At 35.1% G+C, this 14,735-nt stretch overlaps 1 protein-coding gene across 1 annotated transcript; it reads right to left on the bottom strand.

Annotated features, from left to right (window-relative positions):
- Window positions 1-239: 239 nt before the first annotated feature.
- On the bottom strand, window positions 240-9,615 carry LOC128216646 (mitochondrial tRNA-specific 2-thiouridylase 1-like). The gene is made up of 7 exons (XM_052923268.1): window positions 9,445-9,615; window positions 5,588-5,753; window positions 5,098-5,282; window positions 4,415-4,587; window positions 3,903-4,023; window positions 2,747-2,847; window positions 240-667 (listed from the first exon to the last, which is right to left on the bottom strand). Exons 1-7 carry the CDS (start codon window positions 9,542-9,544, stop codon window positions 296-298), a joined length of 1,218 nt encoding a protein of 405 aa, XP_052779228.1. The 5' UTR covers window positions 9,545-9,615; the 3' UTR covers window positions 240-295.
- Window positions 9,616-14,735: the final 5,120 nt, after the last annotated feature.

Here is a 14,735-nt window from a genome sequence, read left to right as displayed (position 1 = left end):
ATAAAGCCTTCTCGACAATCGAGCTGAACAAAATTGGTGAAAATTGAACAAATATAGACACAGTTACATTATTGACTAAGAGTTTTAGTGGCCCTTGGAAAGAAGAGAACCATGATGGCCTTTTATTGTCAAGTTATGCTCATTTTTTTCTTAAAACAGACAGTGGTGCTCACTCCAAGGTGCTTTTGTCTTGATCACTGAGTCAGTCAAAATCAAGTATTGTAAAGAGAAGAAAAAAGATCAATAAACACTTTAATAAGTAATTGTTTTATTTATAAACACCATTGTAACACAACTAGGAGCCAGAGGCTCCCACTGCAATGTCCAAATACTGTGGCAATCTACTCCTTTCACCCATAGTATACATGCTGGGTCCAGTTTTTCGAATTTTACCACTTCCTAGACACACGTCACCGTCATAAAACACGGCAAACTGTCCAGGAACTATTGCTCTTATCGGCTGATCTACAGACACTATCACAGAATTCCCCCCACTCAATGTCAGCGTACAGTTGAGTTTACGTCCACTCAGTGAAACATGCTGGTATTTGAACTCGCAGTTGTACATTTGGTCGGTGAGAAGTTGTCGAGGCGGTTTGTTTATCCAGTGACATTCTTCCGTGAATATAGTCTGTACAAATAGGGCTGGATGGTCTGTGCCAGGCACCTGGAAGAAAAAGAATATGAAAGATTTCTATTGTTTGTAATTCATATTCTTTTTTATTTAAGCTCAATTGCAAGGACAGCAGGTAGTCAGTGTTAGACACTAACTGGAAAGGTCAGCGGCGAGTTAATATATTGAAATAAAACAAGTACAGCTGAAACAGTCATCTCAAATATTGTTCGGAACACTGCAGATCACAATGTATCTATTAAACTTTCAGAGCAGTAGCAATTTGAAAGTTAACAACAATGTCATTAATCACTTTGTTAACTGTAATGAAGTTCTGAACTATCTGGCCATTGTTGAAGAAAACTACAAATTTTAAAGCTAATAAAATTGAATGATTCCAGCAATTGACAGGAATACAATGACAACCAAAATGAACCAGCTGAAAAGTATTGTTGAAAGTTCAGGCCCAAATTAAGGATTCTCGGACTCCCTCAGTGTTCTTAATGTCCCCAAGTTTCTACATAAATACATGCACCTGGCTCACAGAAACTTAACAAACCCAGACCTGACAAATTCAAATTTTGAGTACCATCCTGTAAGCCAGGCAAACATATAACAAAAGAAGGGTTTGGGGACTGCTGCTTGTTTTTACCCCTGCACATATTTATCATGAGTTAGACCTCATATAGCACCTTATGCTAAATGTTTAACTTCGTAGAAAATGGTTATTTTTTTAGTTTAATTTAAAGAAAAACAAACACGTACACAGATATGAAAATACAGTGTGAAATATGAAAAGTAGATGGTTTTTAAAATAAATGTAAACAAGAGCACCGCGAAACGGAGCATTATACGCCCGAAGAAGATTCGGCTTGAGGTCTTTAATAAACATTTAGGTTATGCTAGTATACTGCTTACTAGGTGTGAAGTGTTTACAACAAAGGCTTAAACTTCAATATTGAAACTTTAATGATACTTAAGTTAGCAGTGCTAATAAAAACCTTTGTTCAACAGTATTTTTTTACAACATAGAATAATTGAAAATTGCGCGCGACACATCCTTTTAATGTAATGATGCTTTGTATAAAGTTATTTGAAAATGACTTTATTAGTGACCAAGTTGTGGCCCGGACACGGATTTGCTAACGCACCCCCATGGTGATTCTAGTCTTTGAGGTATGGACCTGGAAATTGCGCGCGACACATCCTTTTAATGTAGTGATGATTTGTATAAAGTTATTTGAAAATCGCTTTATTAGTTACCAAGTTATGGCCCGGACACGGAATTGCTAACGCCCCCCAGTGAAATTAGCCTTTGAGGTACGGACCTGAAAAGCATGCTTGACAAATCCTTTTAATGTAGAGATGATTTGTATAAAGTTATTTGAAAATTGCTTTAGTAGTGACCCAGTTATGGCCTGGACATGGAATTGCTAATGTCCCCCCCCCCCCCATGGTGATTCTAGTGTTTGAGGTATGGACCTGGAAATTGCGCGCGACACATCCTTTTAATGTAATGATGCTTTGTATTAAGTTATTTGAAAATGACTTTATTAGTGACCAAGTTGTGGTCCGGACACGGATTTGCTAACGCACCCCCATGGTGATTCTAGTCTTTGAGGTATGGACCTGGGAATTGCGCGCGACACATCCTTTTAATGTAGTGATGATTTGTATAAAGTTATTTGAAAATCGCTTTATTAGTTACCAAGTTATGGCCCGGACACGGAATTGCTAACAGACGGACAGACGATGGAGGCCATAACATAATACGACCCTTCGGGCATATAAAAAGGGAAAATTTTACTACCTCAAAAACACACACACCAAGATCTTTCATGAGTGCAACCCCAGACATCATTTATTTGGTAGAAACCAACTATTAATTATATAAGGCTAGGTAAAGCTTTTCTGCCTTAGCCCAAAACCACTCTGTGAGAAGCAGAAAACATCATTTGTAAACAAAGAGACCAAAGTTGAACCTTCTGATGCAGTCAAACAAAAATATGTCTTTATTGTTTTGAAAAAAATAGAAAAACTCAATAAAACCATGATTTTAATATTGACATTTTTGGTTTAAAACTACATGTACCCTATGGAAAAGAATAAAAATCTTACAAAACAAATACCCACCACATATATATCATTAGTGTCAGTGTCTTTGTGGGCGATGAACATTCCAACTCCCAAGCCGCCTATTTGGGACTTCTGTCCCATCGTGTATGCATAAAAACCTGAAATAAAAAAAGCAGGGAATATAATTATGCCACAAGTGCTATTAAAATTACTGCAACAATTAGCCAAGTTATTAAAATTATATATTCACATACATGTAAAAATTCAATCACAATAGTTTGGAATAAAACCATTGTTATACCATATTGTCAAGCATACAATGCAATTAGTAGCATGACAATATTGTAATAATGTTGTAATTTATCCAGACGCAACTAATTGCATGGCTTTCGCTATGATATACAAATTATTGCATGAACAATAACAAAGAAAACTTCCTCCAATATGGTACAATTGTATTCTATAATGGTATATTTTGTGACAAAAAGATCATGTTTACATGTTGAAGTGTTTGTAGATAGCAGGTCACTGGAGCGTAGCTGGTACATTATGCTAACAATTTATATTTACTGTCCATGAACTTTACAGACACCTGTTATTTTCATTATTCTGTATTATAATTATAGACATACACAAGGACATCTTATCAACATAAGTTCAACGAAATATTAAGATCAAGAGTTTCAGTGAAATATTGAGAGAATATGAAAAAAAGAATTGAAGTTATACTTTGCCTTTAACTGTCAGACCAATAAAGACAAGTTTCGAAATATATAGTACAACTTCTCAGAAATATGAATTTGAACAAGGCTATCATACAATATGTGTGTTGATAAGACAGTGCCTCATTGTAAGGCACTACAGTGCTCCAGCCAGGATTAGAAAGGGCATGGTGCTAGGTCAGAATGGTACTTTTGATGTGCGCTGAATGAGCCTTAATGGGGCACCTGCAAGGGTAATTGTTCAATTCTTATTGCGTAGGCATTGTAGCTACTTTCAATACTAATAGTTTGCTATGAATACCTTAGCTGTTATCTTTACTTTAGTGTCAAAAGTATGTATAATTAATATTTTCATGCTAAATTCTTAAAATTAACAAAAAGCAGGGTGTAGTGAAAAGGCAGTAGGGTGTTGGAAAAGGGCAGTGGGGTGCACCACCCTGCTATTTAGGCCTCTGGCTGGAACACTGGTACTATTCTACTGCATGTATTACCTTTATGTGGCCCCATGTTTTCTCCAGTTTCAAGGTTGATAAAGTTGCCCAGCCTGGGCTCCATGTATTCATCTGTGAAGTCCTTGAAGTTCCTCTTGCCGATGAAACAGATCCCCACACTCTAGACAAACACAGAAACAATCCAAAACTTATGTAAGGTGTATCAAGAACTGCATGTATAAATAATATACAAATCATTGATTTACTCCATAAAGCACTATGCTTTGCTTCAGGTGTGAAAAGTCCAATGCATATACCCCGCTGTGTCATATTGGACGTTAAGTTGGTACCAGTAACTACTGTGTCTGGTGGTCGCCATTTAAAGGGTATAACTGTGCAATAAATGAATATGGAGAACTCAGTACTGGTGTAAACCAAGGGAAGTTGTCTATAATATATTTATTAACATTATTATTATTACTCAAATTATTATTATCATTATAATAATTATTATCATTACTTAATTATTATTTTTACTACATAAATAATTATTTCACTTGAAACCATCCAACCTCTCGTTTATTGGCAACTTTTTCCATCCCATAATCCCTTGCAATCTGTTTGACATCAGACTTTATCATGTCACCAATAGGAAACAATGCCCTCTGTAAAGCATTCTGGGAAATTTGGGACAAAAATAGGGTCTGGCATTTCAGCGGATCTCTAGCTTTGAGAAGGTTCACCCCTGTAAAGAAATACAACTTGAATGAAATTTCATAAAAAATTATACATACATGTGTATATATGAAATATATCTCAAACACTAAAAGTGTGCTGTTGCAGAAAAATTACAAATGAAATATAGATTACATCACGTTCCATTTTATTTGCCAACACGTTTGCTTCATGCTCTTCAAGGCAAATCACAATAACAGTTATGCAAAACTTTTCAAATAATATAGCCTCACATTTCAAATCACATAAAACTATTCCATTTTTTTTTACAAAAATCGTTTTTTTAGTATTTAAACTGTTTATACTATTCTAAAACATGCATCCATGATAAAGACTTTATTGGTCAGAGCCCATGATTTTAAGTCTCAAGTTAGGCTCAAACTCAGTTAAAGCATTTTCATGAAGATTTGTAGTTTTCAGTACGAAATCATACTTAAGCCTGTTCCTAAACATGGGCTCAGGTGTAGAAAAACAGAGAGAGAACTTCACAACTATTAAGATTTTATTAGACTTAGAGTACCCTTTTTTGGATCTATATTATCCAGATCATAGCCTGCACTGGATCTCACATAATGGCCCGTAGCTATTGCATCAGCCCCAAGTGACTCCGTGGCATATTTGAAGAAAGCATCAAACTTGATATACTTATTACACAGCACATCTGGATTTGGAGTCTTCCCTTGCTGCAGATCTTGAAGAAAGGCACTAAATTTGGACAATGAAATTTATTGTATACATAATTCAGTCATTATTTAAATTTAATCTTCACCACATTGTTAAATAAAAAAAAGTTCTTCCAAAATACTAAATTTCAAAATTGTGCTGAATACCTTATAGAAACCACTAATTGTAGTGCACATCTAAAATATATATTTTGCCATCACATACATAATACACATAAAAAAATCTTATTCTAGTTTGCCATGCCATTGGCAATAATCAAAGATACATCAAAATGTTATGATTACAATGTCATGTTATATGTACATGTAAAATGACAAGTCACAGACCTGAACACCTCATTCCAGTATTTCTTCACAAAGTTGACCTCGTGGAAGGGAATACCAAGGTGGCTACACACAAACTGAGCGTACTCCCGGTCTTCATCTGCGATGCAAACACCATGCTCATTGGCAGAGTCCCAATTTTTCATAAACAGCCCATGGACATCATAGCCTAGAACCAAGATATTAAAATAGGTGTAACCTAGCATATTATAAAGTACAGTAATAAATATTGATCTTTTAGATCAACCAGCCGTAATCCTTGCAGAACTACTTGGCTTTGAATATTGTAACAAGCCCTGCTAGAATATAAGATGCATGAATTTTAGATCTTGAACAAGCCTGGCATAAATTTTGTTTATTCAGGCTTACTCAAGTTCCTGTATGGCTTTAGTCTAAAATAAAAGATGTGTTACACTGGATTCTTCCAATCCCTAAGGTCTAAACAGGTTTGTGCAAAAACAGGGTTTTTTTGAAAAGTATTAAAAATGTATTTAGAGAAGTATTTTATGTTTGAAATAGATGTTAAAGGTTTATATTAATATTTTACCATGTAAGTTCAAAGATATTTTGCACATAACAAGCTTTAAATGCTTTAAAACACAGAATTTACCTTTCTAATAAAAGAAACCTGACTGACACAGACAACAATTATGCCAATTTTGACAACTCGACCATCTCTGGCAAGCTTTGAAATAGACCTCGTAAATACAATCGTAACAATTAGGCCATGGCTGAGGTGTTCCGATTGTTGCAAAACTGTGAACAGCAGCCTTGCAGGTGCCCTTCATAAATATATCATTATGTTTTGACAGTATAATGAAGAAAAACACAATAAACTCATACTAATTTGTTGGATATTCTTTTTTTTTTAGTACTGACCTAACTTAAATTAGCATTATCTGGTAATATTTCTTGTTTTAATTTTATGATGTTTTATAGACGCAATATGCTTTAACCCAGAATCGCGATCGGAATAACTACCCACTTTTGGTACCAAACAATTTGTACATGAAGGATTTGCCATATCAAAAATCGTAAAAAAAGATCTAACAAGATACAATTATTTGGATTAGTATGGCTTCTGCTAAATACAACCGCTGTAGGGTTTATTGGTACTAACCAGATGTCTTGTAAGCTCTGTTGATAGAGCTTGTTGGTTATCTTTTCTTCAATTTTTTTTTTTCAATGCTTTACTAACTAACTAATACTGTAAAAGTAGTAGTTCACAAACATGGGAGAAGGACCTGCTGCTAAACAGGGGCCATTTTCTCGAAACTACTTAAGTCTGTTATAACGCGATTAAGCTGAGCTCACTATTTTTGTTTAGCTACAATAATGAGTGATCAGGGATACTTTTTTTTATTATTTTGACATTTCATGTGTATCCCTGTCTCGAGTCTGCCATAGTCTAAAAATCGTCAAAAGACTCATTGACGGCCACTTAGGTGGACTTTATTTTTGTTCTGCTATAATTTGTGAAATTTTTACTGTTTTTAAAGTTTTTTTATTGTTAATTGAAGTTATCTGTCTGGCTATCACAAAAAGCTGTGTTTTATTCATGTAAATCACGTGAAAATAAGAAATTTAGCGAGACAAAATAAGCTTCTTTTAAGTATGTTAGGTTTAAGATAATTTGAGAAATCAGGGCCCGGTAATCACTTTTGTCGTCTAGGGAACTTCTTTAGCCCTAAAAGGCTAGTAAATACCTTTAAACTGCTTCGTCTGTAAGTTCTCCGCCTTCGGTATGACTTAATATACTTCAGAAGTATCAAACCGTTTGTTTTTCCAAAGTTTATCAAGACCTGCCTTGAAGGCATTCACAGATGTGGTGTTCACTAATTCTTATGGCAAATTATTCCAAGTTGAAATTATACGATTGCCGAAAGAATTTTGACGTAATGATTTCCTTGCTTTAGGTTTAAATAATTTCAAATTGTGTCCTCTGGTACCACTATTGTCAGCAAAGGTGAAAAATGTTGTCATACTAATGTCATCAATATTGTGTACTTTTCTAAACACTTGAATCATGTCGAATCTTTTCCTTCCAAAGTCTAAAGATGGGAGGTTTAATTCTCGTAGGCGATCGTTGTAAGTCAATCCCCTCAAGTCCGGAATTAATCTAGTTGCTCTTCTCTGAGCGTTTTCAATCATCTGTTTACACTTCTTTGTTATTGGGAAATATATCAGGTTTCCATAATCCAGATGCAATCTGACCAGTGATTTGTATAAGGTCAGGAATAGAGTATTGTCAATATGAGTAAACTTTCTTCTTATTAATCCAATAATCATGTTGGCTTTGTTCAAAGTATTACTGATGTGCTTTTCAAAACTCAACTTTCAGTAAAAAGTACTCCTAAATCCTTCTCAGAGTCTTCCCTTGTAAGCTGTTGTATATTTCCATCTCTGTCAGTCATATGGTAGTCGGTGTCAACTCTTTTGCGACCAAAAGAAACTACTTTACACTTCTGCACATTAAATTTTAAAAGCCAGTCCTTACTCCATTGACACAGGTTATCTATATCTTCTTGAAGATGTTGTTGATCCACTCTCGAAGAAAGAGGAGTATAAATTTTGCAGTCATCAGCAAACATCTTACATATACTTCTTACTACATCAGGTAGATTGTTTACAATGATTATAAATAAAATTGGTCCCAGGACAGATCCTTGAGGTATTCCGGATATAACTGAATTCCAGTTTGATTTATGGCCATTCAATACAACACGTTGCAAGCGATCACTCAGGAAACTTTGAAGCCAAACTAGTATTTTCCCTGATATTCCATATGATTCCACCTTCTTCAGAAGTCTACGATGCGGTACACTATCGAACGCTTTACTGAAATCCAAATAAACTGTGTCAACCTGCAAATCTTTATCTATCGCCTCTGTCCAATCTTCAAGTACCGACAGGAGCTGAAGAATAGTATTTCTGTTTTTCCTAAACCTTGTAGGAAGGAGTAAATTGTGCAAGGGTAAGAATCTGCTATCCAGTCAGCTTAGTCCAAATAATTGTACGTTGACGGATTTTTTTAGATTTTTGATATGGCAAATCCTTCACGTACAAATTGTTTAGTATCGAAAGTGGGTAGTTGTTCCGATCAGGATTCCGGGTTAAAGCATATAGCGTCTATAAAATATCATAAAAACAAGAAATATTACCAGATAATGTTATTTTATATTAGTTCCGTACACAATTTTTTTTTTATCCAACTTATAATTATGAATTTGACGGCTTTTCTTCATTTCATTCTGTCAAAACATAACGATATATACATGAAGGGCACCTGCAAGGCTTCAGGGCACAGTTTTAAATCGCTCGGAACATTTCAGCCATGACCGAGTTGTCACGATTGTATAACGAGGTCTATCTCGAAGCTTTGTTGGAGGAGGCCGAGTTATTACGATTGTATCGAGTTGTTCCCCTTCGCATAATTGTTATCTGTGTCAGTCAACTTTCGTTTTATTGGAAAGGTAAACAACTTGTTTTAATGCATTAAATGCTTGTTTAGTGCAAAATAACATTTCACTTACATAACAAAATATGAAAATAACTCTTTATGATCAATTTCAACCATAAAATACTTCACTTAAAACAATTTCAATATTTTTAAAACACCCCCGTTTTTTGCACATTCCCGTTTAGACGTTAGGGATTGGAAGAATCCCGTATAACACGTCTATTATTTTAGACTACCAGTCAGCTCAGCCCGAAAAGCTCCAACTAAGTTACGGCCAATGCGGTCTTGGGCATTATTGTCATAAATCTTTTGTTCACTTGAAATAATGGCACATTTATCTGTCTTTGTCCGATTGTTAATATCCGAATGGCATCAACCTAAATGCCTAAACTTTGCTTACCTTTTAGTTTCAATAAGAGAGCAGACACTGCGCTGTCAACCCCTCCAGAAATTCCACATACAATTTTCTTAGTCCTAAAAAGTACTTTGGTGATTTTCATTCCTTAGTTTGTTTAAATTTATTTAAAAAAAAAGAAAAAACATTCGATTTACATGGGGATGATTGTACCGAGGATGATTTACCTTGAGCACCGATGCAATAAAAACCAAATGAAAAATTACCAGAAAGATAATGAAGGGAAATGACCGAAATATTCCTAGTCTATTGTCCCTGCCTGGTTTACATAAACTCAATTATTTGAAGAAATCTTCAAATACTTAGAGACCTCTTCAAATAATAAGAAACCTCTCCAAATGATTTGAAGACGTCTTCAAAATCAATTGAAGACCTTTTTTTAATTCCATAGCCTTGACAATGTGACAATGACCGATATGATTTAAAGTATATATATATACGGTTTGTGATGTAGATGGTGTTCCCGTCGTTACTGAAGGCATATCTCTCCAACGTGTCACTCGCGCTGTTGTCCTCATAAAGCTTAGCTATCAGCTGTCCTGACATCGTGTAAACGTAAAGCTCGGTGCCTGATGAGATGTAAAGGTTGTTCCAACGGTGAGCTGCGGCGTAACAATCGTGGGTGAAACCTAATTTTCTTGTAGTCACAAGTTTTCCTTTTGTACCATTAATGAAATGCAGTTCGTGTATATCAACATCATTATCATCACCAGCAGCAACACCATTATCATCATCACCAGCATCCTCATCACCACAATTATTTACAGCGTAATTAACACAAACGGCCACTTCATTGCCGCCAATGTGGCACAAATCCCATGGATACTCGGGCAGATCACAGTGGTCGACAACCCTGTACTCCTTGTCCAGGAGTTTTACTTAACAGTTGTTACCATCAGTGATAACAACATGTCCATCAGGCAGTTCACATACACCCATGATATCACAATCATCTTCATCTGAACGCATCTTCACATTGTACTTCTTGAACCCCAGCACTTGGAACACATGTTCTGGTTGGAATTGTTCTGCAACAGAAACAGATTCAGTTGACACTCCAAAACTTTGTAAAGAGGTAAACCATTCTTCTATTGCTTTGTCTGGCTGATATGCAACAGTGCACGTTTCGACTGCTGTTAATCTCCGTACAAGCTCTTGCGCTTCATTAATTTTGTCTCCACATTTCCTAAACCCAATGTACAAGGCGGGTTCACCTGAGGATTTTTTGTTTTCGATCACATCCATCAAGCTCTTCAGATCTTCATGCATTTGTGTGCAGAGGTCAATATCTTTCTTTATGGAAGATTCGTGTTTCGCTATCAGATCGGCTAGTTCTTGAACAGTTTTCTTCTCCATCCTGTCAAGAATGTCGGTAATCTTTTTACGGGTTGTCTTTATTTCATCAACAATAGCACCTCGAGTCTTCCTTAGTGATACTGCATTTTCCTTTCTGATTGCTTTCCTATCTTATAATTGCTTTCTGAGATCAGCTACCTTTTGTGAAAGTTGAGTAAACATTGGATCTTTGCAGATGCCCTTTGCAACATCTGGAATGTGCTGTATCGAAGAACAGAGCCTGGAAATAAATGACAAATACAATGGAATAAAATATGTTCTACGGTGATTAAAATTAAAATGCAAGTACAATTTATTTTGTATCACATTTGCTTTGTCTAACATTTATAAATACATCTACCACAGAAAAAATAAACGTGTTTATGTGGTATACACTATTGAACTAATTAAAACAAATAACAGTAGCTCGTATATAGATAAATTGTTTGATGTTAATTCAGGCTAAAATACACTCAACATGATATTGTAATACATTGTACTTACTAGTCTACGGTAGTAATCGTATAAACAGACGGTAACGTTTGCCCGTTGCCCTTACTGAATCACAATCAATTAAGATGTCTATTATTGATACAAACGCTTCAATAATTTATTCTTACATATAACCTGAAGTCCTTTAAGCATACCTGTGGTCAACGGCGACGCACACATGACAGCACAGCTGGTCATGGTCACCACACACGAGCTCCAATGCTTTACCAGAGTGTCTCTCACATCGTTCCAGAGCGTCCACAGTCCCTATGGCCGTCTTCCATTTCATAACGTCATTCCTATCGAGCACCGAGTGTCTCTTGTATAAGACATTATGTTTTGTAACACAGTTGTCGCAGTAATACGTTGTGCACTTTGAACAAAAATGTTGAGCCTCAGTGTTCAGTCCATCTTCTTCATAAGGAGAACAGGCGAAATCGTGGATGTAATCACCGCCCCTGTGAATGGAGGATCTGAAATTAGAAGCCATATTCCTGCAACCTCCAGGGTTAAATTAAAACGAAAGTATCTGAAATGTCGTCCGCCCTCTTCCACACAAGGAAGTTAATACAATATACCGGCCTACGTCTATGGTCATTTGATTGTCATGTGATTGAAACTTGATAATGATAGCTAGGACATATGGATTTGCTTTGGAGATAAAGTCATATTGTATTATATTTCTAAATACAGGTTCTTATAATCATATGTTCAAAAATTAATTTCTCAACATATACTCGAACTCTGTTTAAGACCAATAACTTAATTATACCCAACCATACTCAACGAATTGTAGAACGGTACTAGTGTTGTTTGGTAATGTAATGATGTTCTATTTTTGTCATATAAACACGTTTCAGTTATAAATACTTAATGAGTGATATCAATTGCTGTACGTGATTAGTTCACTTTAAAATCAATTACTTTATATTGATCAGTTTTCATGAATGCTACAGCTTGAGGGGTGGGGGGAGCGGAGGGCGGGGGCGTACCCTGCTTCACCCCCAAAACAAATTATTTTTCCAAATATACATTTTTATTCAAATATCCGGGAATATATCTTGGACAAAAAGTTCTCGTTTTTTTTTCTTTTTATAGTTAATTTTCAACTCGTATTTACTGCAAACTTTTAACAAACATTATTTAATTTACTTTTATTAATGCATATATTTTCCAACTGATAATAGTTAATGCACGAAAGCAATTTTAAATTAGACATAACATGTATACATACCGAATTAATACGCGGCCATTTCTTGAATGAAAATTTTGAAAGGTCCGACATGTAAGTAAAAATAAATGCGGCAAAACATGGGATTTAAACATGGGTCTTAGATTTAAAAGTTCATTTCATTAAACATGGGTATTCAGTCATCCGTCATGGTCAAATCTAGAGTCTGGTTTGCTTGAAGACGTGTCGTTTCCAAGGCAAAAAGGGAAGAGCACGCTAGGTTGTTGACTTGGGAGGCGTGGGTACGGTAAAACAAATCATCACTTAATATGCTAATGGTTGTGTTAATATTCCGGGAAGTTCGTATAACATATAACAACGACAAACAGTTCAAAACGATGAGAACGATAATATAAAATCATATTTTTGTTCGAGCAGTTGTTTTCGTCTGTAATTTTTTTGTATGAAAGCAAATGTTCGACCATTCCGCGTCAAAGTTGACGAAAGCGTTTAGAAAAAAAAAGGATTACCATTTTTCTATTTTCAGTATATATCCTAACCTTTGCAAACTTTTTTAAAATTCAATTTTATTTTATTTATTTTTTTGCCAACATTTTCTGGTTTAAAGCTGCACTCACAGATATACCATTTTTAAAATTTAGAAAGAGCAACTTTTTGCGTAAATATCTGCAAACCAATGATAAGATTGCTGACAAACCGTTACTAACGGTTTAGGAAAAATGCATGAAACATCAATTTTTGAACTTAATATAAAAATCTGCGAAATTTTTTTTTGACAACAGTCTTATATAACTGGTTTCCATGGATTTTTGCAAAAACTGGCTCGTTCCAAGACAAAAAAATAGAAAAGTTGTCAAAACCTTCAATCTGTGAGAGTGCAGCTTTAAAAGTAAAGTTTTGATCAAGGGGAAGTCAACTACAATTGATTTTAGAAGTAGTTCTTAAAGTTGATATTTTCACTCCTAAATTAGCAGTGAAATCAGTTAGTTCACTTATAAAACTTTTGTAAAACATAAAGACAAAATTTTGTATATCATAATGTATACTGATTTCAAGAATATAATGATGAGTTCCGATGTTTGATATGGATGAACCCGTTAAGTTTTTTGAAATAAAAAAACGTCGGACATGCTTGTACACAGCTTGATGACCATGCGCTGAATGAATCAATCAATATTGCACAGTAAACACGTGCTCGATAGAGCGCGAAATCATAGCGCCCCCAGGCGTATCGTTTCGGAACGATACAAGGGGAAACAATTTTCTCCTAATTCTTTTCAATCAAACGTAGAAAATTATATTCCCCTAGAATCAATCCTTACTCACTCTATCTTACTAATTCGATCTTGTACTAAGACGAAAAACAACAAGTATAGTATACAAATGTTTAATTTGTTGTAAGCGTCATGGCCAATCAACCGAATTATAAAGAACGGGAAAACGACTTTATAAAAAACAAAACTAATTCGGAACTCATCATTTATAAACCCAAGCACTGTGAAACAACCAAACTTTGTTCTAAACTATCTTTTACGTAACCGTCTTTCGCTTTTTCACTCGCCCAACGTCCATGTCTCTTAAACATTCGGTCTTTTACACCTTAGTTTGCGGCAGCCGTAGCCCCGCCAGAACGAAGTGAATGAAAGCCATATTTACGAACGTCTGTAACTAAAGGTTTGAAAGTTTTTATGAACAAATCTCTAAGAGTTGAATAAGACATAGGCTTGTTAACACTTCTGACTTTAAATCCTGTTTTAGTAGCACTCAAGTTACAAAATATGTAAGATTCATCAGAAAATCCAGCCCATTGAATATACTTTTCCAAATTCTTAACAGGGCACAACAAAGTTCCAGTTCGCGCTATAACTATCCATGCGCCGTCTCTATATTGATCAGTTTTACTAGATTCTATAAATATTTCCATATATGCTGTACTTATAATAATATCACTTCTCTTTATCTTTAACAGTTCAGCACTTCTTAAAAAAACAGAAAAGGCTATTAAACATGCACAAATCATTCTCTGTGACATTAGGTTACATTCACCATAAAGACTATCATACATTTTTTGTAGGATACTAACATATATAGGTTCCTTCTTAATCGTAGACCTAGAATTTATACGTTTTGCTGATTCTAACACATTAATAACAAGTTTTGAATCAGTAGGGGAAACAAAACCATTAATTTCGTGCATCCATTTTAAACTATAGAAAGCTGATATAATAGGTTTTGCTGTAGAAGCAGTCTGTATTAA

This window comes from Mya arenaria, chromosome 14, assembly GCF_026914265.1.
Source record: "Mya arenaria isolate MELC-2E11 chromosome 14, ASM2691426v1".
Lineage (NCBI taxonomy): Eukaryota > Metazoa > Mollusca > Bivalvia > Myida > Myidae > Mya > Mya arenaria.
The sequence above is the reverse complement of the archived record's forward strand: the minus strand, read 5'-3'. Positions and strand labels throughout refer to the sequence as shown.